The following is a 23,999-nucleotide window of genomic DNA, read 5'->3' as shown; positions in this document are numbered from 1 at the left end:
CCACTCTTCAACCTTGTTCTGGAGGTTTCAGCCAATACCAAAGAAGACAAGGGAAAAAATAAAAGATACATACATATATTGGAAAGAAAGGGCTGAATGTTGTCATTAATAACATGTACATTATTGTCTACTATAAAATTTGAGATAATTAATGATAACTAATACCAGAGTTCAGACAGTTGGCTGGATAAAATTTGAACTTGCAAAGATAAATTACTTCCTATATATTAACAACTCAAGTAGAAAATAAAAGAAATAATCCATTCACCATTGTGTGGAAAATTATAAAGTACTTAGAAATAAAGAACAAGAAGAAAACAATAAAACTATACTGATGGTTATCAAAAAAGATGAGGTTGGGATCCCTGGGTGGCGCAGCGGTTTGGCGCCTGCCTTTGGCCCAGGGCGCGATCCTGGAGACCCGGGATCGAATCCCACATCAGGCTCCTGGAGCGTGGAGCCTGCTTCTCCCTCTGTCTGTGTCTCTGCCTCTCTCTCTCTGTATGACTATCATAAATAAATTAAAAAATTAAAAAAAAAAGATGAGGTTAAGTGACTAGAGATTATGTTCCTTTATGACATAATTTCAAACTCAACAAAGAAGCTATAAGCATGGTAAAAAAAAATTCTATACCTTTCCCCAAATGTTAACATTTGATCACATTTGTTTGATCCTGATCCCTCTCTTTTCCTCTCCCCGTTCACCCCCTTTATATATATATATATATATATATATATAAAACACATGTATACATATGCACATGCACATTGGTTTTGTTTGAACCATTTGAGGGTAAGCTACAGACATGATGCCCCGTTACCCCTAAATACTTTAGTGTCTCTTCCTGGGAAACAGATACTCTCTTTGGCCGCAAAGCTAGTACACAAAATAGGGTATTAACACTATAAATTACCATTAGTGGTATGGATAAAATTACCACTAGTATCTAACTTACAGACTTTCCTTTCAGATTTTGCCAATTGGTCCAACATCCTTTGTAGTAAAAGAAAATCCCAAATTATGTGTTGTATCCAGTTCTCGTATCTTTAGCTTTGCATTGAAATTTTTTAACATTATAGACCAGTTATATTGTGGAATACCCCTTATGAAGTTTGGATTTGTCTCAAGTTTTTTCATGATTGCATTCACCTTATGCTTTTTGGTAGGAATACCCTGAAGTCATTTTTTTTTTTTTCTTTTAGAGCACGAAAGAGTGAGCCAGGAGGGGCCAAGGGAGAAGGAGAGTGAGAATTTTAAGTAGGCTCTGTACCCAGTGTGGAGCCCCATGCGAGGCTCAATCTCATGACCCTGAGAGCATGACCTGAGCCAAAATCAAAGAGTCAGACGCTTAACTGACTGAGCCACCCAGGTGTCCCCACCCGGAAGTAATATTGTGTTTGTTTCCATTGCAGTGGTGTTGATTTGTCCAATTATGATGATGTTAACGTTGATTGCCTGGATAAAATGGTGTCTTATACCAAGGGACTTTTTATAGGGCCTTTTTTTTATTTTTTAAACAGATTGATTCCAAAATTCATCGCAAGAGTAAATGGAGAAAAACAGCCAAGAAGTTTTTGAAAAAGTAACACAAAGGGGAATTTGTTCTACTAGATGTTGACAGATACCTCAAAGCTATCATAATTGAAACAGTGTAATAATGGTATAGCAGTTGATAAATATACAGCACAACTGACAGAACTGAATAGAGCCCAGAAGCCATTGATGATATGTAACTAGGTACAGTGTAACAGCTATCTCAAGTATGCTGTGCTCAGTGCTTAAGATTAACAACGACAACACCAGAGCCTGTCAAAGCAAATTTATTTTATTGCTGCTATCTTAGACATTAAGATTACTCTGCCCTGAGAAGCCAAATCTTACATATGCATCTCATACAGGGTGTGGAGTTCCTTTGGTAGGAAATGCTTACATAACTGTAATAGTGCATACTGATATGAATGGATTGCTTTTGCCTGAGCAGCTTGGACTCTGGGAGTAGTAAAAAGGTCTGCTTGCTGGCCAGGAGCAGGAGCCAGCTGGCTCAGTCTTCCTTGGCTTTCCTGTCCAGGCTTCCAGGTGTACAACAGAAGACCTGTCTTCTCCAGTAGAGGTAATGGAAAGCTTTATATTTGGGGAAAAAAAAAAGTGGCCAGTTTATTGAAACTGAGTATATCCTTTAGGCTATTTGATATTTACAACTAGCTAATACTTTTAGCAATAAAGGCTTTTACTTTTTTAAAATGGCCTCCCCACAAATTTTTAATAGATCATTTAGAGGTGGATTCATCCTGTTAGTAGACTTCTTAAGCAATAAATGTTATGCTATTTTATTTGTAAGCTTTTGTATTTAAGATTCTGTGGTATTGCTTTATACTGACTGCTTTTCTTTCTTTTTTTCTTTCTTTCTTTCTTTCTTTTATTTATTTATTTATTTATTTATTTATTTATTTATTTACTTACTTAAGAGAGAGAGAGAGAGAGAGATTCCCAAGCAGACTCTGTGCTGAGCACAGAGCCGGTCACAGGGCTTGAGCTCACAAACCCTAAGATCAGGACCTGAGCTGAAACCAAGAGTTGGACTGCACTACCCAACTGCACTACCCAGGCACTCTGATTGTGTGTTTTCTTAAAGAGTAATGGATTTTGTGTCCAATTTTGTGATTAGACCTGGATATTGGGATTTTCCCAAATATCAATTTAGTATGTGAGAACAGTGACATTTCAACTCAGTATAGTGTTTGCCTGCCAATCCATTTTGGGGGGAAGATTCAAGCCCTACCTCCTGTAATACACAAAATAAGTTCTGGGTTCTGAGTATAAAAATCAAAACTATAAAATTGCTAGAAGTAAATGAAAATATTTTTATAATTCTTTTTTTTATTTTTATAATTCTATGATTCAGAGATAAATGAGATAGAAAGCAGTCTTTTTCTTGTCTTTCTTTTGTTTGTTTTTTTTTCCAAAGGAACTTTTATTAAAAGATTGAGAGATTGGGGCAGCCCCCGTGGCACAGTGGCTTAGCGCCGCCTGCAGCCCAGGGCGTGATCCTGGAGACCCTGGATCGAGTCCCACGTCAGGCTCTCTGCATGGAGCCTGCTTCTCCCTCTGCCTGTGTCTCTGCCTCTCTCTCTCTCTCTCTCTGCATCTCTATGAATAAATAAAAAAATAAAAATCTTAAAAAAAAAAGATTGAGAGATTCAGTTATATGGAAACTTCCATACATTAAAAGATGCCATAAACAAAAGACAAGCTGCAAGCTGGACGAAAGAAATACAATAAATAAATAATTTCCACAAATCTGTGAGATAACCCAGTAGATGGAAAAGTAGGAAAGGGATATGATTGTGCAGTTCCCCAAAGAAGAAATATAAATGGGCTGATAAACATGTGAACTAGTAAAAATCAGGGAAGTACCAATTATCTGAGACCACTTTGCACCCTTACCGATGGGCACAAATGAAAAAGGTTGAAGAGGAGTGAAGAAATAGGCACTTCCAGAAAGCATTGCTGGGAATATAAATTGTTGCGGTCTTTTTGGAAAGCAATATGGCTCTATCACATTGTATTTTTTTTTTAATTTTTATTTATTTATGATAGTCACAGAGAGAGAGAGAGGCAGAGACATAGGCAGAGGGAGAAGCAGGCTCCATGCACTGGGAGCCCGACGTGGGATTCGATCCCGGGTCTCCAGGATCGCGCCCTGGGCCAAAGGCAGGCGCCAAACCGCTGCGCCACCCAGGGATCCCTCACATTGTATTTATAACAATTTAAAGCGTATTTTCCTTTAACCCAAAGAACTTACACATTGGTATATGAACGTATGTAATGGAAGCTTTGTTGTAATGTTGTGATGGTGAAAACATTGGTAGCAACCTAATCATCTGTCACCTTACGTTGGACAGCTAGCTTCTTTATTTGGTCTAGAAACTAAAGCCCATTTTCCTGGTTACCGTACTTTCTGCTTTTGCCCTGGGGTAAAGAGCAAGTGTTCGTGACAAGGTGAGCACATGTAAGAGAAAATGGCTCAAACATTGTAGGTACATGCTCCCTTAGCTGGATGTTACCTTCTGGATACTGGAAGTCCACCTCTGCATACAAGTTCAGTTTTAATTTTTGACTTTTTAACATTTTACTTTTTTATATTTTCTAGTGGAAGTTCCTGAATCAGGTAATCTAATTCTCTGGGTGATTTTATTAGTGGCAAGTCATTTTTAGTAAAGTAGGATTTGCACATGGAGAATTTGGGGAATTCCTAGTGGAAGTTCCTGAATCAGGTAATCTAATTCTCTGGGTGATTTTATTAGTGGCAAGTCATTTTTAGGAAAGTAGGATTTGCACATGGAGAATTTGGGGAATTCCTAGTGGAAGTTCCTGAATCAGGTAATCTAATTCTCTGGGTGATTTTATTAGTGGCAAGTCATTTTTAGGAAAGTAGGATTTGCACATGGAGAATTTGGGGGAGGATTCAGATAACTATCTAACAATCTAAAACCCAATTTTATTTTGGTCAAGGCTGATGAGCCTGTGCTATATCCCACATAATGAAAATCAATGCTTAGTCTCCATGGCATTAGCCCTGACAAATTCCCATGATTTATTTAAAATAAAATTTGACTTTCTGATACGTTAGTCACTCTTGGGCTATAAATATGTACAAAGAAATCTCTAGTTACTTACTAAAGAGAAAAAAGTGTTACCTCTTTACTCCCAGCTATCAGACTTCTTGACAGCATGTTTAATATTTATCAAACATTGATCAGATGCTCTTTACCCAGCAATTTAATTTGCATAGATAATGAAATTACTTACAAAAGCCAACAATTGAGTTAGACCAGCTCTGTTCAATAGAAATGTTTTAAAAATTTCTGGTAGTCACATTAAAAGAGTAAAAGACAGATGGCATTAATTTTAATACTTTTAGTTAACTCAGGACATCAAAAATATCATTTCAACATATTTTATATGAAAATTAGTAATTTTATATTCATTTTTGGATACTAAGTTATTGAAATCCAGTGGGTATTTACATTGAAAGCATATCTCTGTTTGGACCATCCTCATTTCAAATGCTCAACATTAACATACTCAGGACTAGAGTATAATAAGCTCTAGAGGACAAAAATGGTAGTGGTCCACTGTATCCCCAGCACCTTACACAGTACCTGGTACATAGCAAGTATACACTAATATTTTTGGCTTAATTAATGAATCAGTGAGTAGATAAATATAAAACCATCTTTTCACTAACTCCTCAACCTTTTTTTTAACTCCTCAACCTTTAATCTAAGTTAACATTTGTCACAAAAATAGTTGTCAACTTATAATGGAATATCTGCTATACAGCCACTGAGAGAAAATCCTAGAATATATTGTATGTCTTTTCATATTTGTCGAAAAGCAATTTAAAAAAATTATCTGTTTATTCCAGGTGGTAAAGCAAATGACATTTTAGAGATTCTTAGAGTTCCCATCTATTGACCACAGCAACTCTGTTATGTTTTTTTCTTTAAATTTGCCTCCCTGATTTTTAGAAGCATTTCTGCTTTGAGAAGACTATTGCACAATTCCATCCCCTGCCCTGGAAATCCTATATCTCTTAAGTTCATTGAGAGCTATATACTGTTTTGATCATCCCTGTCACTGTGTACTTTGACCTGAAAACTGATTTCACTAAATCAGTGAGGCTCTTAGTGTCTTTTTTATAACTCCAACTGTTTCAGGTGTTGTGGGTAATACAAGGATAATTGTTATATATGCTCTTTGCCCTTGAGGAGCTTATAACCTATTTGGAGAAGAAAACAAATGTTAACAAAATGAGTAGAGAAAAACTAGATTTGTAAATTTTTGTTTAGTTTTTTTTTTGTGTGCCTTAGGCTTGCTGCTAGGAAGGTGAATGAATGCAACTACATTCCTCTTTCTTCAAATAGCTCACAGATACTTGGAAAGATTCCAAATAAACCAATAAACATTTTAATAGAAATATGAAAAATCTGTGAGTTACAAGAATAATATCCCCTTATACAGATGAGGAAGCTGAGACGCAGTGAGGGTCAGTGACTTGCTCAAGGTAGCAGTTAGAAAAAACCTGGATTCAAATCTAGATATTTGTAGGAGCCTTTGCTTTATCTTCCACACCACACTTTCTGTGTTTCAAGATTCCTAGAAAGAGAAATTGAGTTTTTTAGTTGAGGTAAATCACAGCTCATGAGTAAATTTTCTAACTGTAGTTTGCCTAATACTATATTCATGTATTTACATAGTTACGGTGTAATAATCCTATTGTGTGTATTTGAATTGCAGGGTACTGAACCATAAAGGCCCTAGGTTTTTTTTTTTTTTTAAGACTTTATTTATTTATTCATGAGAGACACACGAGAGAGGCAGAGACACAGGCAGAGGGAGAACCAGGCCCCATGCAGGGACTCCAGGATCACACCCTGGGCCTAAGGCGGTGCCAAACTGCTGAGCCACTCAGGGATCCCCCGCCCTAGGGTTTTATTGACAAGAAAGCTGTAAGGGCTTGACTCAGAGGCATTTCCACAAGTAGGCATTGAAGGGTAGGGGACCAGGCCAAGGGCTAAGGGAAGAACGTGGCTTTCCAAGCAGAGAGACAAACTAAAGCAGGAGTGTGAGAGATCAAGACAAACTTAGGTCATGAGAGGCTCAAAATAACAGACTGAGGACTCTGTACTTGAGCAGGAAGGAGCCAGCAGAAATTCTCAGGCAGGACTGACAGGAGTTGAGGGATTCAGTGATCATGTTTCATTTGTTTTTTAGTTTCTCTAAGTCTGTGTGACTTCTTTTTAGTTCTTATTGGAAATTATACCCTAGGAAGTGGTATTTTGATTAAGAGAATTTATAAAGCCTATGTTAGGTTGGTAATAAGTATTTATTTATATAACAGATGTTTGTTAGGTGTCCAGCATCGTCCTAAATATTAATTAACGTTATACTAGTATCTATTCCTAATATAAGAAAGTAGCTAAGTCTAGGGTACCAGACAACAAGAGACAACAATAGTAGCTTCTTATTCCATCCAGTATGGACTTAAGCATCCTTGGTTCTATAGCTATGTAAGAGTTTGTGTAGGCTGGTATAAAAAATTGTAAGGATAATAGAAATAACATAACATTTTAGGACTTTTTACTCTAAAATAACCTTGAAGTAATTTTTGGTGAATTAGTTGATGTAATTTAAACTTCAGAAAGCTTTTAAATATAAATTGTAGCTTTTCTTAGTAAAGCTCTTAATAGAATGAAAGATGCTCTTTGAGATAACTATAAGGATATTTTTTGTTAACTGCCATAATGTCTGGAGTGGTATTTAAATTCTAAATTTTGCTATAACTTTGAAAGCTAGTTTTCTTTTTTTAAGTGTTTAATTATATATTGTGGACAAATCATAGGTTTTATGTGTGTGTATTTTAATTTATACATGACTCATTCACATTTGTGATTATATTTATGTAGTACTCTAATATTTTCAGTTTAATTTAGTTGGCCTGTGTTTTTGTTCTCCTCTAAGGAAATTAGAAAATTTGCCCTGTTAGCTTTTGGCTTATTAAACCCCTCCTCCTTCTTTTCTTGAAAATTTCAAGTTGTCAGCCATTCTCTTGAGTTTATAATGCTATTTTACCTCCCTTGGAAAAAAATTTTTTACAGTTACCAAATCTGAAAATAGTCATATGAAATAGAAATGGAGGCTAGCTCCTTAAAATCTTAAGTAGTGTGTGTGAATGTAAAAAATAACCTAAGCAAATAAAAAGTAAATCCATGTTATAAATCTTCCCTGATTCCCTTTTAAAGCTAAAATGATTGTGACCAAATTTTGTTTGTGCTTTTAATCTGCTTGGCCATCTGTGGAAAACTGTCTTCTTCTCTCGTAGGCCACAGACCTCCACCAGCACGAAGTGGACATCGTTGTGTGGCAGATAATACCAACCTCTATGTGTTTGGAGGTTATAACCCAGATTATGATGAATCTGGAGGGCCAGATAATGAAGACTATCCTCTCTTCAGGGAGCTTTGGAGGTATCATTTTGCTACAGGAGTATGGCACCAGATGGGCACAGATGGCTACATGCCCCGGGAACTGGCATCTATGTCACGTGAGTGCAAGAGTTCTGAACTTTTGACTTTATGAAATGTCTGTGAGGTTGGTTCAAGGTCACATGTTTCTTGTCAATAACTTGTAATACAACTATAATATGATTAAACTCTGTTAAGGGATGGACTTTTTACTATGGTAATAATATAGCATGGTGATTCAGAATCACTTGGGAGTTGGCTAGTCCTGAGTTGGAATCTAGCTGTTTGCCATTTACTTGCTTGATGACTTCTAGGTTCAAGCTCCTTACCTGTAAAATGGAATTAATAATATCTCATAGGGTTCAGGATATAAAGTATCACATATATGTAGGCAAAATGTAGTCAAGGATCAACTGAGGGGGGGCTTATTATGACAATAATAGCATTTGAACAAAGTACTGCACGTGTAGTGTCTGTTTACCCCACAACATCTCTGTGATGCACACATTAGAATTATTGCCATTGTACAAATGAGAAACGAAGGCTAAAGAGAGGCCCTGCAACAGTGGCTAAGAGTGCAGGCTCTGGAGCCAGAATGCCTGCTTGAATCCTATCTTGGCAAGGTTCTTTTTGGGAAACCTTCAACAAGTATTTAAAACACTCTCCACTTCATCTCATCTTCTGTAAACGCGGAGAAGATAGTATTAGTTCTTACTTCATAGGGTTGTTGCGAAGATTAATTTGGAAAGATTGAATAACTTTCCTGAGGTCGCCTGAGAATTAAAACCTAGCTCTTGCTGGCTCCAGAGCCCATGCTGACTCTTACACTCTATCAGCTGAAGAGCTGAATCTTAAAAATGCCATTGAAATAATACAGTAGCACGATTTGGGGAGTATTTGTCATTAGAGAAAGAATGTGTGTGTGTGTGTGTGTGTGTGTGTGTGTGTGTGTGTGTGTGCAAGAACACCAAAGTTACCAGCAGGATATTGGTGTTTCTTTTTATCTGGTGGAAGATTAAGATGATAGAAACATAATTTAAAATGTAGAGATCATTCATTCCCCTGACAAAAAACAGAGTGATCCTCTTATCCCTTCATCCAGAGTCCTGCTGGGTCTTTGCTGAGGCAAAGATGATACTTCATTCTCCTCTGCTTTGCCACGTACTTGAACTGTCTTCGGTGGCACTGGTGTACCGCAGTTCATATCATTCAGCATTGTTAGGCACAGTGTCTCATGAGCTCCAAAAATACGAGCTGGATACATGTCCCATACTAACAATGAGCCAGCTGTTTTATATAGTTCACATAGAATGTGAATGAATCCTTTTTCTGCAGAACTTTATAGTAGCTAGATGTCAGTGGTTTGAGCTATCTTCTAGGAACATTTTTGTAGTGTCTCAGTAATTCTGGGTCCCTGTGGAAACATACTGCAGGTAGCCAGTATATAAATGGAATCTGTGTGTCTCCTTCCCCAGTTGTGCTGCATGGAAACAACCTGTTGGTATTTGGAGGTACAGGCATCCCGTTTGGTGAGAGCAATGGCAATGACGTCCACGTGTGTAACGTGAAGTATAAGAGATGGGCTTTACTCAGCTGTCGGGGGAAGAAACCCAGTCGTATATATGGACAGGTACTAATCCATGGCCAATCATGGTGGTTGTATTTGTGCAGATTTTTCTAGTTCTGGGGACAATGTCAAAATATTTGTTACCACTTTTTTTTTAAGAGTATGAATTCACAGTTTAATATTTGATTTTTCAGTTCATTTTTAAAAAAGATTTTATTTATTTGAGACAAGAGAGAAAGCATAAGTCGAAGGGCAAAGAGAGAGGGAGAAGCAGACTCCCCACTGAGTAGGAAGCCCGACAGGGGGCTCAATCCCAGGATCCTGGGATCACAACCTGAGCTGAAGGCAGATGCTTAACCAACTGAGCCACCCAGGTGCCCCCACCCTAGTTATTTTTTTTTTTTAAGTTTTATTTATTAGAGAAAGAGTATATGCACATGAGTAGGGGGGAGGGTAGCGGGAGAGAGAATCCTCCAGGAGACTCCCCACTGAACACGGAGCCCCATACAGGGCTTGATGTCATGACCTTGAGATCATTATCTGAGCCCAAACCAAGAGTCAGGCACTCAACTGACTAAGCTACCAAGGCACCCCCTGATTTTTCAGTTCTAATGTGAAGTTGTAATTTGCAAATCTGGTTGCTCACCTCCTTTCCTTTTTTTCCTTACTCTGTTTTCTAATCCAATTTGGGATCATGATCTAAATCTATACAGATACCCCTCTGCCTATGTCTCTGCCATTCTCTCTCTCTCTGTGACTATCATAAAATAAATTAAAAAAAAAAAAAAAAAAAGGGATCCCTGGGTGGCGCAGTGGTTTGGCGCCTGCCTTTGGCCCAGGGCGCGATCCTGGAGACCCGGGATCGAATCCCACGTCGGGCTCCCGGTGCATGGAGCCTGCTTCTCCCTCTGCCTATGTCTCTGCCATTCTCTCTCTCTCTGTGACTATCATAAAATAAATTAAAAAAAAAAAAATAAATCTATACAGAAGGAGTACCTGGGTGGCTCAGTGGTTGAGTGTCTAGATGCCTTTGGCTCAGATTGTGATCCCAGGGTCCTGGGATCGAGTCCTGCATTGGGCTCACCATAGGGAGCCTGCTTTTCCCTCTGCCTATGTCTCTGCCTCTCTCTGTATCTCTCATGAATAAATAAATAAAATCTTAAAAAAATAAAAATAAATCTATACAGAAGTATTTTTAAATGTCAGGACCCACTTCACCTCCACTCTCACCCCCAGTAGAGATTGGGCTCTACATACGATCTGGGTGCTATCATCTCTAGAACTATATGATTTTTTTGGAGAGCTTTCTAACCTAAGTAATAGAGTAGATGATCTCTGCACTTGGAAAGAGACTTTTATATAGACTAATCTGAGCTAAAATGCAGATTATGTGGAGATTAGTTTCTAGTTAGGTTCAAGTGGTTCAAACCTTAAGTTTGAAAAGTTATATCCAAAAAGCTAGAGAACAACCCACTAACATCAGAGACCCTTTGAGAGTAATGGGCTAAGCTTAAAACAACGTTAGCTTCTTTTTCAACTGGCCAACATTAGTACTGATAAATACCTTCTGAGCTATGTGTAGAGGTACATAGTGGATAACTCAGTATTCCACTAGAGAAGACATTAAAACTCTGGAAAAATGACCATAACAAAAGCTGAATTTATGCTGAAGGGAGTCTGGTGGAAAATGTGAAGTCTTTAGGACTGCCAACTCTAGACAGTATATTTTACTTAAGGGCTTCTGGTGGCTTATTTTCTTATCTGCTTCTTCTTCCTGAGAGCTTTTTTTTTCACACTGCTGAGAAAGAGAAGCAGCTTTGCATGGAAATGCTCATGTCCATGATGTATACATTCTTTGGTTTGCTTGGACCCATAAGGAATATCCAACCCTCTTGCCTATTTAGGTAGAACTGCTTTCCAGTTGAGCAAAGCTTTACTTTCCTTTTTTCTCTCTTTTTTTTTAAGATTTATTTACCTTTATTTGGTTTTTAGATTGAAAGAGAGAGAGTGCATGCATGTGAGGGGAAGGGGCAGAGGGAGAGGGAGAAACAGGCTTTCCCACTGAGCAGGGAGTCCAATGTGGGACTCAGTCCCAGGATCCTGAGATCATGACCTGAGCCAAAGACAGACACTTAGCCAGCTGAGCTACTCAGGCACCCAGGGAGAGAGTCTGAAGTAGACTCCATGCAGAGTAGCCCGATGCGGGGCTCGATCTCACGTCCCTGAGACCATGACCTCAGCCAAAGGCAAGAGTCGGACACTCAACTGACTGTACCGCCCAGGCACCCCAAAGCTTTACCTTTCTAAAAATGATTTCTGGGTTTTCTAAAATCTTTAATCATTTATTTATTTGTTTATTTTAAAATATATTTTTTAAAGGTTTTGTTTTTTATTCATTTATTTGAGAGAAAGAGTGTGGGGGGAAGAGCAGGGGAGAGGGACAAGCAGACTCCCCTCTGAGCAGAGAGTACAGTGCAGGGCTTGATCCCACTACTGTGACAAAACCTGAGCCAAAATCAAAAGTTGGATGTTCAACCAACTGAGCCACCTAAGTGCCTAAAATCTTTAATCTTTTAAAAATCTGATCTTTTAGAAGGTTAAAAAGTACAAGAGAATTTCATGAAGTCTGATTTTGGGGTATTTTATAAGTTTATATTCTTTAACCAAGTGTTAATGAGTCAGTGGTTTTCACTTTTCCTTGATATCCAGGCCATGGCGATCATCAATGGCTCCCTTTATGTTTTTGGAGGGACAACTGGCTATATTTACAGCACAGATCTGCATAAATTAGATCTCAATACCAGAGAGTGGACACAACTGAAACCAAACAACCTATCCTGTGATCTGCCAGAAGAGAGGTGAGGTTCTAGGATCAAAGCATATTTATTCTTTCTTGCTAAGATTTGACTTTTTTCAGAATATTGGTAATACAATTTAAAGAAAACTCTTATAGTTTGGTTAAAATAGCCAACTAGCTGGTAGATCCCAGTTCAGCATTCAAGAAAGGTCTTCTAGTTACAGAATGATTCTTCTCCCTTAACTATAGTTTTTTTCTCATACTATTTCTTTTTATATCTAATTTTTATGCCTTAGGAAGATAGTAACACTTTGAAAAATAAACCAAGGGTAGCAAATGTAATTAAGTATCATATTGCAGACAAAACAATTACTTTCTAGTTACTTTTTGATTTTCCTTCTTAACTTGCATATTGGGATTCTTTGGCTCATTTGCTCTCAGCTGTACACCCAGAGTGCCTGTGGCACTCAATTACCATAGTGGTACTCAATGAATATTGATCAGATGGATGGATGGGTGGGTGGGTGGATGGGAGGAAGGACATTCATTTTAAGTGCCCTGTTAGGCACGCAAACATCTCTTGGTGCTTCTAGGTGCCTTCTGGGAGCAGTCCTCAGGCCTTCCATTTTTCTTTCCTAATAGAGGAATTACTACCTCTTAGAATTTAACTCTGTGAAATACTTAAATTTTTCCCCTCCGGTTTAAAAGCAAAGATAGTAAACATTTTTTATTCACTTGGTTTAGATGAATCCAGTTCCCTCTTTGTTTCCTTTAAACAAAATGACATGTAGGTGCTAAGGAAAACTTTATTGTAGTATGTCAGTGGGCTGATGATTGCAGAGCTTCTGTGTGAAGACTTGGGAGGTGGGCTGCTACTAGTATAATTTTGATGTAATTTATTTTATCAGCACCAGGGCCTTCAGGGGAAGGAGGAAATAGATTAAGTTTTCAAAGCATTTTCACATGGTTGCCTTCTTGAATCATTTTATGGACATATTATAAATTGTTTCAGCTTCTAGCTAGACTGCTTGGATAAAAGTTCTGGTAGGTGTTTCATATTATATTCTCAGTTCTATGTAACAATCTTTCTGATATCTTTGTATCTGTTAAATAAGTAACTTAATTTGAAAGCCCATAGTCTAGGGTTTCTAATGAAATGTACAACAGATCACTTTTTAAAAATTCTGTAGTAATTTCCTCCCTTATACAAAGTTACCACAAAAAGATGATAGAAAATCTGGAAAATACAAATAAGCAAAATAAATAAAATAAAAAACAAAACCTAAAACCTAAATCTAGAGATAAACAGGGTTAATATTTGGGATGTATCTCTGTAGTCATTTTCTATGCATATTTGGGTATCTGTACGTTTTTAATGGATTATAGCCTATCTGCTCCTACATAACTTTTTCTTCAGTTAATGACATGAAAAGAAGTTCTCAGTGTATTAACCGTCCTCTCTGCCTACATTCTTATGGGTTGCACACTAATCCATTTTACATATGTTCTATAATTCATTTAACCAATTCACTATTGTTAAATACTTAGGTTATTCCTAATAATTTATTACTATGAATAATTATCCAATAAAAAGCCTGTGGCTAAATCTTAGGTAAATCACTTTTCACTTAATTATAAATGGATTTTATGTATGTTTTCAGATACAGACATGAAATTGCACACGATGGGCAGAGGATTTACATCTTGGGAGGTGGTACTTCCTGGACAGCTTATTCCTTAAACAAGGTATATTTGAAAATAATAATAATAATAATAATAGAGAAAAGGATAGAGAGAGGCATGTTTCATACATGCAAGATAATTCTGTTACTGTAGATAGCTGAATTTTTGAACAGGTTCTTTGTTAACACCTATTTTGTGTTCCATGTTCTTTATAACATATGGCCACACTCTGTGCCCCTGATATGCATTCCAGCTAACCATTGTATTGATCACACACGAAAATATATGAAAATCATCCCTGGCATAAACTGGATGAGGAAAGTGAGAGGAAGATACAGTAGCTCGAATGAAGAAACTAATAAGGACTGGAGCCATGATGCTCAGAATGTGACCTATCATCATCAGTGCTATGTATATAAAAAGAACGGTCACATCTAGGGCTATGCATCTTTAGGAAGCTCTGAAAAGTTTTTATTCATCCATTGCTAAATCCTCATCTCCCAGGAGAAATCTTGATGAGGCTACAGAGCTCCTGGGCTGCTTTGGAATGTTTATTAGTCTTTTTCAAGTTTTGTCAAAACTGTGTTCTCCTATTTTCTTATCAACACTTACTTTTTTCTCATATAAAAATGATAAATGTTCATTGTAAAAAATGTGGCAGTTGCAGAATTCCAACTTTTTTTTTCTGTGATTTAAAAAAATTGGAATCCTATATCTGCTTAATTTTCAACTGCTTCATTTAATGTTTTGCTTTCCATTAAAATTAGGGAAGAATGGAGAAAAGCAAAAGAAACGAAGACTTTTCAACCAAGAATACATGTTTAAAAAATCCAGTTTTCAGGCTAGCTAAAATTATTTATGTGTGTGTATCTTCTTTTGTTTTTTTCCCCCCCCCCAAGATCCATGCATACAATCTTGAAACAAACGCATGGGAGGAAATTGCCACAAAACCCCATGAAAAAATAGGTAAATTTAAAATATTGATTCATGTATCTTTAATAAATATATTTTAATTTACTTGTTTTGGAGGAGAAAAATACTTTTATTGAGTTATATGACAAGTAAAATATCTGTTATGCTAGTATTATAAATTATTTTTATTCCTTAGTCCAATTATTATTCTTCCTCTGTAATTGTGCAGAGAGTTTTAATGGGGATTGTTGAGTTTTATGGAAACAGGGAAATGTGGGTGGGTTAGGAAGCAGACACTTGAATCAAGATCTACCTGTCTTTTTGCGGATTAAAAGGCTTGGGAAAGCCACTACACCCCTGCACCTACCATCCCATTTTGTTCCCCTGGCACCAGAGCCATTGTACAGTTATGGTGAGACTCAGATGGCCTTAGTTTAGTGTGAAATAAGGAATGATTGGAAGGACTAGTCAGTTTGCTTAATGCAACAGTGGGGTTGTTTTAAGTGAGCTACTCATAGTATGTCTTTCACCGTGGCACATCAACGTTAGTCTTCGTCTTTCTGTGAATAATTGAATTTCTGTGTTTATGTGTTTGGCAGGTTTTCCTGCAGCCCGAAGATGTCACAGTTGTGTTCAAATAAAAAATGGTAAGGCTTCTAGTTAACTTTATAATTGTATATGCTGAAAGTATCATATATATATGTGTGTGTGTGTGTATATATATATATATATATGTGTGTGTGTGTGTGCCATATATATATGTATATATATGGCATAATTTTGAGAATTGTCTATTTCTTGTAGTTTAAACTTGAAGGGAAATCTGTTAAGTTATGATTTTCTCAGTGGTTTTCATTAAGTACACGAGTAGGGTATTTGGGTTCCTTCAGTTACCAGAGATCTCAAAGATCAGCGATAAATAAGCTTTTATTATACTGCCTGACCTTTTAACACCCCACCCCCAAAAGATAATCTGTGGCTATAAGTGAGTAATACTGATAATCTTGACATGTAATAGTGACCTTGGTGGACATAGTATTAAAATTACAATAACTCCTTCAGAGTGGTGTTTCATAAAGTTTATTCTGTGCTCTATCTGATGCCAAATAGGACTCTTGGCTCATTCTTTGGCCTTATTACAACAGAGGCATTGTATGGCTTCAGAAAGCAGCTGTGGCTACATCATCCAAGTGTGATAAATGACTCCTCTTTGGAAACCCTCCTGTCTTTTAATTCACAGCTTATTTTATAGTTTGGTAAATCACCTTCCATTTTTCCTGGGAGGAAGGTGTGTCTAAATGAGTTTGATAGCCCATATCCTTTCAGCAGTTGAGTTAGGATTTAACTAGGATTATGCTGCCATCTCCAGTACAGAGGCTTTTTATTTTGTTGCTGCTTTCCGGATAAGATGTGTAGATAGTGGGATTGTTCAGCTTTGCTTTGGAACTGAACTTTTCTTGTATCTTAGCCAAAAAAGTTTCCAGTATATTTTATAGTGTAATTAAGTATTGATTTAAACTTGATCTGGACCTAAATTAAGACTTGTATTCATGTGATTCACTGAGGCCAGGCACCACACCAATAGAATTCAGCCTTAGTTTGGGGCATTTAGTTTGAATGTTCACTTAGACTTTGTTACAAGTTGACCAGTTATAGCTATCTAATTTGACAAAACAACAACAACAATTAAAAACCTTTGATTTTTTGGGAAGGTTGAAAGAACGTAAGGAACTGTATAGATAAATAGGACTTCACACTGTCCCCTTTGGCTAAGGAAAGCTTGGAAGAACCACTTATGCCCCCAAACTGAACATTGCAGTGAATATTTCTCGGCAGGTTAAATGTCTACATAAGAGGATGTTTGTACGGGCAGACAAATATCCATCCTTCCTAGGACATTATTTGAAAGAAGAATTTGCAAACTGGTGGCCTGCAGTTATGTTTTGTCTGGCTCATATATGTATTAAAATTGTTTGGATTAGCAAATAACACTTAAAAATTAAAAAAAAAAATTTTAAGATTTTATTTATTTATTCATGAGAGATACACAGAGAGAAAGAGAGGCAGAGACACAGGCAGAGGGAGAAGCAAGCTCCATGCAGGGAGCCCGATGTGGGACTCGATCCCAGGTCTCCAGGATCAGGCCCTGGACTGAAGGCAGGCGCTAAACCGCTGAGCCACCTGGGCTGCCCAAAAAATCAAAATGTTAAAGAAAAAAATCAAAATGTTTCACTTAAAAAAAAAAAATCCAGATTTCCAGCTTCTCTGGAAAAATTGGAAGATCTGGCAGTTGCCGACCTTAAGTTCTACATGGTATTGATCAGCTGGTGCTGCATCACCATCTCCTCCTTTAGAGTGTGTGCACTCCTGTTTGCTTATTTTCCCTGGACCTTGTTCATTCACTTCCTGTGTCTGGTACCTGTAGGTATTTGAAGTTGAGGATCCAGACAGGAAGCCTACTTAGAGGCTTGCATCCCTAGGCCTAGTAAATATCCCAACATAATATCTATACTTTACTGAGGGACAAGACAGCAGCAAGAGGGAACCACCCAGCTAAAGTCCTGTGTGGTAGGGGCACATCTACTGAACTGGTCCCACGGCAGCTAGCCAGGTGATGTACCTCAAAACATGCTGTAGCTGTGATTCTCTTCTTTTGTTTGATCTGGGTCTCTCTTTTCTCAATAGATGTGTTTATTTGTGGGGGCTATAATGGAGAAGTGATCCTGGGAGATATCTGGAAGTTGAATCTGCAGACTTTCCAATGGGTAAAGCTCCCAGCTACCATGCCAGAGCCAGTTTATTTTCACTGTGCAGCTGTTACACCAGTAAGTGTTTATTTTCATATCTTCCTTACATAGTTGCAGGTGATAAGGAAATCTTTTTAGTGATACTAGCAAGAATAAAAGATTTTGAAATTACCAGCCTTGGATTAAGAATATGTTTCTAAAACTTTCTTCAAGAAAAAGCTGGCCCTTCCTCTGAGAAAAGGGGAGAGAAGCCATCATACGCGGTTTAAAAGAGCAGCATAAATGTCAAAGAGAGGCTGCATGTGGAGTTCAGTCCCTGGCCATTACATAAAAGGTGTTTTCTGGGAGGGCAGAATAGCTCTATCCCCACGATGCTTGTTGTCAAAGATCCCATTAGTGTCTCAAAAGCAAAGGCCTTTATTTTCATCTTTGTAGTCCCAGTATTTGGCACAGTGAATACTTAATTTAATGTTAGTTTAATGTTTGTTGAAGTTAAAAAAAAAGAAAGAGAGAGAGAGAGAGAGAGAGAAAGAAAGAGAAAGAAAGAGAAAGAAAGAAAAGGAAGAAAAAAGAAAGAAAAAGAAAGAAAGAAAGAAGAAAGAAAGAAAGAAAGAAAGAAAGAAAGAAAGAAAGAAAGAAAGAAAGAAAGAAAGAAAGAAGAAAGAAAGAAAGAAAGAGAAAGAAGCTAGTTTTCCCCTAGTAACTCATAAATTATTTAAACCCTTCTTGATCTCTGCACTGTGTTGGGATCAGTGAGAAATTCTTCTTTGCTTCACCTCATCTCAATTTGGCCTACTGTATATTTTTTTGCTGAATCTTCAGCCTAGGTATTGATTTCACTCCCATTTGAATTTATCCTCTTTTGACTGCCATTTGTTCGTAGGCTGGTTGCATGTACATTCATGGAGGAGTGGTGAACATCCATGAAAACAAACGGACTGGGTCATTGTTTAAGATCTGGCTGGTGGTACCTAGCCTGCTGGAACTGGCATGGGAGAAGCTGCTTGCGGCCTTCCCTAACCTAGCAAACCTCTCCCGAACACAGCTTCTGCACCTTGGACTCACACAGGGACTCATCGAGCGCTTGAAATGAGGATTTCTGGACTGTTCATTGATACTGGAAATGTTAATTTAAAGAGACTCCTTTATTTATGGGCAGTGTAGAATGTGCTACAAAGAGGATTGGTTACCCTGATCAAGGCCTTATTCAGAAAATACATCAGATGCCTTTCTGTAAATGGGTTTTAAGTTTATGGAAATCTCACTTTCCCTCGTGCTTCTTTCTTTGCTTGTCTCCCCCCCTGCCCCAATACACACACACACACATACTCACATACTCCCTCCTCCTTGATGGATTTGAGGGAAAGTCTGAAGGTACCTTAATAATGTTGTGAATCAAGATAAGATAAAGAATTTTTTAAAGGAACTCTGAAACTATGACCATGTCAGCCAGTGCTCTACAAGTTAAAGCAGCATCACTGACAAAAACAAATAAAATTTAGAAAAATTTAAATCCAGCAACAAGAATAGGAAGTTTCAGGATAGATAAAGAAGGCTAACCTTGAGAATTGTGCAGGTTATGTGCAAACCTAGATGTTTAACTTACTGTTTTTCAAGATGCTTCTAACTGAGTAGCTGGATCTGATGGCAGCACTGGTCAACATCTTGCAGCATAGATACCCAAACCCATCCTTTGATTTTGGAGGAAAGTCAAACGACTCAGCAACTCTTGATCAGTGATTTCTCATTTTTATGGTGCCAGCAATGGTTAGATTTGGCTCGTCATGAGGCTTCTGTGTGTTGTAGTCGTGCTGTTTATTGTTGCTCTTAGAAATTATGGCACCACGAACGTTTCAAATCAAGGAATTTATGGCGGTCAAAGTTCTTCGTTCTGGGCAATTTCAAAATTCTCCTGTGCTCATTGGTTTCAAGTATCTCTTTTGACTTCTTCGTGGGGGGGCTTGTAGACCTAAATATGTGGCAGAAATGCCATGGGACATAAAGTAAGCTTGTGAGAGGCCAGAGAAGAGCAGGGCAGAGTGGGCTTGGGTGCCAGGCTATGAGCCCCACTGGTCATTTTGGCCGCTTCCTTTTCACAACTTTTTTCTTTTTTGACACCGAGCCATGCACCTGCCATTCTCTCAGGCAACAGATTTTATCTCTAGAAAGCCAACTGGCCTTTGATTTTTCCCCTTAGCTTATTGTCTCCTTTTTTGTCTGCTTTTAATGTGCATGGTGCTGTGAGTAATTGTCTAGTTATTGGATAAAAGGTCTTGGGGGGGAGGGGAAGCCACAGGTCATCCTTCCCGAAGAACTAAGTATCATTTTAAAAACTAGCATGAGGAAGGAATGAAACTGAGGATCATTAGTTTTTTGGTGTGAAGTTTTAGTTCTGGTTTGTTTTGTTTTGTATTTTAACTCTAAAAAAGGAGTGACCTGAATTTTCACTTCTTTGCCATCAGGCTGCTAGATAATTGAACAAGTCACTGAGATGTGAGCATTTGGAAGTCCTCAGGTGTACACAAGGTGCTGCAGGCATACAAGAAGGCACAGTGCTGATCATCCCGTTGGTCACCTCACAACAGGAGACTCCAGTGGGAGATTTGGAACACATTTTTCCTTTAAGTGCCTCTTTTCCACTTAGTTTTTAAAGTTAGTCTTCTTTTTTCCTTCATCCCAGAAGGGATCTCTTTAGCTCATGTGTGGATTTAAAATCACCTTTGAGTTAAGGCTAAAAAGTTACCATCCAGTGTGGAGTTCTAGGGAAGAGAAAACTATGGTCCCTAGACTTGGACTCTTAACTTTCATGCCTTATTAGGACGTCCCATTCATGTTGGGTTGAGTTCAAGGAGCCAATAGTCTGCAAGAGTCTTAGAATATCACTACTCTGAGTTTGGATCCTTTTGGGGAAGTGAGGGGTATGGGGCAGAGGCAGGAAAAGGAGCAACTCCTCTAGAGGTCCCACCCCCATCTTGCCATGACCAAGTCTGTTTGACATTTAACCTGTTACCACCCGCTGCTAAGCTTACTCCAGTGAGGAGCTCTCTCCAGAGCAAGTCAGGTTGGGCAGCCCCATGAGTTCAAAACAAAGCTTTGCTGCATGACTCCAGCCCACTCTCTGGATATTTGGTGGAATATATCCAGTTAAATAAGCTGTGCTGTCTAGGGTGGTGAAAGGATTTTTTTAATGGATTTATATAGGGACCAAAGCCTGACTGCTAAGCTTCTGTGCTTATCCTTCCATGCTCCTTGGAAAATAAGCAGGTCTCTATAGCTTTGCTACACTGGAGAGCTAGAAAGAGGGTCTAGGTCAATTCACACTTGCTAGTAAAAAGGGATTTAAGCCTTCTGAGGGCAGTCTTCTCTGAGGTAGACTTTGGAGGCCTGACATCCAAGACCTTGTGTGTGACATTTTTATATTTTATAAAAGTACATATCCTGGGTCTGAAGTGTCTTCTTTTAATATAACACTAGTGAAAGGGATGTAGTGTGACCATCTCTGAGTGCTATAGAACCACACATATGCACATGTTCTGGATGCCAAATGAGTCTGTGTGTATGATGACTTAGATGTAGATGACTAGAATTTTATATAGGGGGTCCCCAGCCATTTAGTATACCTATAACCAGCACCCTGAATTCCTGACAGTTACTTGGTTTAGGAAAGTTTATGCCTGCTGCTTCTCTGCCTCTTTGAGGCACTCCCTGCCATCTTACTGCAGTCCTGTAAATTGAAGTGCAATATATAGAAACACATATGAATATATACAGATATTTATATAGGGTGTAACTATAAAGCAGGTAGACTACTTTTTTTTTTTTTTTTTAATCTGCTTTGGGGAAGCCAGCTCATTCCTTTAGAGTCAACTTATACCAAGGATTTGAGGTATGATCAGCTAGCGTAAGCCAACTCTTGGTCAGTCTGGGTTTTCAAGTCTGTGTTTTCTTACTTCGATTCCTAGAGACTTTATATTCCTTGGGTTTGTTAGAGTTGAGACTTTTCCCCAGTCATCTTTGTACTATCTCATGTGTTCATTGTTCATAACTCCCTACATTTCTTTGCCCACAAAAAAGTCTACCTGTAAGGAATTTCCTAAATGGAGAATTAAAACCTAATATTTAATACTATCAGTTCTCCCATGTACATACTAATTTATCTGTGAACATAATGCTTTATTAAATGAAGACAATGATGCTTTCTTCATTTAATAAAATATTTTCCACATTCTGGAAAAATTTATAAACCAGTATAGAATAGATGGAAATTTTAACTGTTCTTCAGGGGCCAAACTAAAATCCTTTCCACTGGCAGAATTTTTTTCAGGGCCCTAGTGACATGGTGTAAAAATTTGCTCTAAATTATTCATGTCCATTACATAGATTTAAACATATAATAATAAACATTAACATTTCTAAGCAAAAGGTTTATTAACAGTGACCTTTGGTTACCCATTGTAGCAAGGGTAAAGCACATATAATTGAAATTCATAGATAATCAGTGTTTCAACTTTTCTATCAAATAATTGATTCATTTATATTCTTCCTCCCTAGCCCTCTCCCACAAGCACCTCCTTTTCAGTGGAATGGGGCTAATAAGTAGTTAGAAATGAAAAAGAAGAATCACAGAGGGCTAGAAACCAGCAAGCATATAAGCAGCCCTATTAGCTGTAATTGTCAATTTGATGACAGCTGTTGAATACTGAAATTAGGACCCACGGGTGGTAATCCTGAGTTGAGATGTTAACTCTTCACCCCTCTGCTTCCGCGTAGTGTTCCTGCCCTGAGTTCTAGGCTGTCTCTCCTCTAACCACCAAAGAGCTCTCAGCGCCTGTGGGAAGAAGCAGCTACTGTGTGTGATGCAGAGGAAATCCCATCATTTGAACACATTTCTTCGGCTCTTGACAAATACTTGCTTTTCCTCTGTTCTTGCAGGAGCCTTATTTCTTCCTTTGGAAATACCTTTTCCAGCCATATCGCTTGGCACATAGGAAAGGTCAAATTATCTTCTATGTCTGTGTTGGTCTTAATTCTGTAAAAGCAGTTTGTTTTTATGTGGTCTTACAGATGTTTAGGAAGTGGCACCATCACTAAGTTGTCCAGCTGCCAGCAGTCTGATGTAGCACCAAAAGCCATTTCCTTCTTCTACATTGTCCTGGCATTGCACTCCAGGACAGGTGGGGGCTTATGGTCCTGTGATTGTGAGCTCCCCAAACTGGTCACTGTTAGCTCCAAGTGCTTTGGTTCCCCGAATTCCTTGGGACCCTCGGAGCATTGGCAGGGCCCAAGGCAGGCTTTGCAGGGCTCTGGACTCTGTGTGTGTGTTGCACAAATTGTGCCGGTGATGGCGTTTCCCTTCTGAGGTCACTGGATTTGCCAGAAAGAGACCTCTTCTCTTACCTGGTGTTACAACAAGAAGTTCTGAGTTGTGCTTCAAAAGTGATACCATCTTTTTAGTATAATTTTCATGATTTTATTTCATTTTATTTTATTTTCACTTTACAGAAGTTTTTTAAAGGCCCTGCTTAGTCAGTGTACAGGGTGAGCCAGAAGCAGTTTCACCAAGGTGTAGTAATTGCTGTTTTACTAGTTGCACATTTAGAATACAAAGGAGGCATCAGAAACACACTGACTTTTCCAAAGCCACTTCCTTGTACACAGAGTCTGAGCAGGGACAGCGCCAGGCATCTCCCTGTAAAGGCACCTGCCGATGAGGATTTGACTAGAAGAACGTAGGCAAGAAAGGGAAACCTCTCATGCAGTCTCTGAGGGCGGGCCTGGGCTTGGCTCTTCGTCCAGGGTATGCTTAGGCCACACACGATGCTTGCCTTACTTTAAAGCTATTTGCCACAGTCCTGTTAAGTAGTGTGGAAGTCCTTTTGCAGTCTGGTGTGCATGCCATATGATCAGGACAGCTTTTCCACCTTACCTGGTTTCCTACAGACAAGTAGGAGAAATAGTGAATTTACCCTAAAATGTCCAATCTGTATTTATGTACCTTGTCAGTGTTTTGCTGTTGGTTTTCTAAAAACAATCTGATCAATAAATCTTATCCAAATCTATGTGGTTGAAGGCTGCCTTGACTATCTGATGGTAATTTATGTGTCTGTGAGCTCACCTCCATGATGGAAGAAGCCACCCACCTCCACCGCCCCTTCCCAACCCACGAGCATCCACTTTACTTTGTAATATCAGTGAGTCATCTGCCTTCACTGCCTACTGTGGCTCCTTCCCTCTGCTCACCCCCTGGAACTCTGGAACACACCGC

General features: G+C 38.4%; 1 protein-coding gene across 2 annotated transcripts in view; it reads left to right on the top strand.

Moving 5' to 3' along the window:
• KLHDC10 (kelch domain containing 10) overlaps positions 1-23,793 on the top strand; it is a 61,853-nt gene extending 38,060 nt beyond the window's left edge. For both annotated transcript variants that reach the window (XM_026010827.2, XM_026010828.2), the window contains 8 exons: positions 7,887-8,108; positions 9,504-9,658; positions 12,305-12,453; positions 14,054-14,138; positions 14,975-15,041; positions 15,587-15,634; positions 17,673-17,812; positions 18,618-23,793. In XM_026010827.2, the coding sequence (XP_025866612.1) occupies positions 7,887-8,108; positions 9,504-9,658; positions 12,305-12,453; positions 14,054-14,138; positions 14,975-15,041; positions 15,587-15,634; positions 17,673-17,812; positions 18,618-18,827 (1,076 nt within the window). In that variant the 3' untranslated portion in view covers positions 18,828-23,793. The remainder of the gene's footprint in view (positions 1-7,886; positions 8,109-9,503; positions 9,659-12,304; positions 12,454-14,053; positions 14,139-14,974; positions 15,042-15,586; positions 15,635-17,672; positions 17,813-18,617) is intronic.
• Positions 23,794-23,999: the final 206 nt, after the last annotated feature.

The sequence above is a fragment of the Vulpes vulpes genome, chromosome 7 (assembly GCF_048418805.1).
Source record: "Vulpes vulpes isolate BD-2025 chromosome 7, VulVul3, whole genome shotgun sequence".
Taxonomy (NCBI): Eukaryota; Metazoa; Chordata; class Mammalia; order Carnivora; family Canidae; genus Vulpes; species Vulpes vulpes.
Note: the sequence above shows the minus strand (reverse complement) of the source record. Positions and strands in the feature narration are given on the sequence as shown.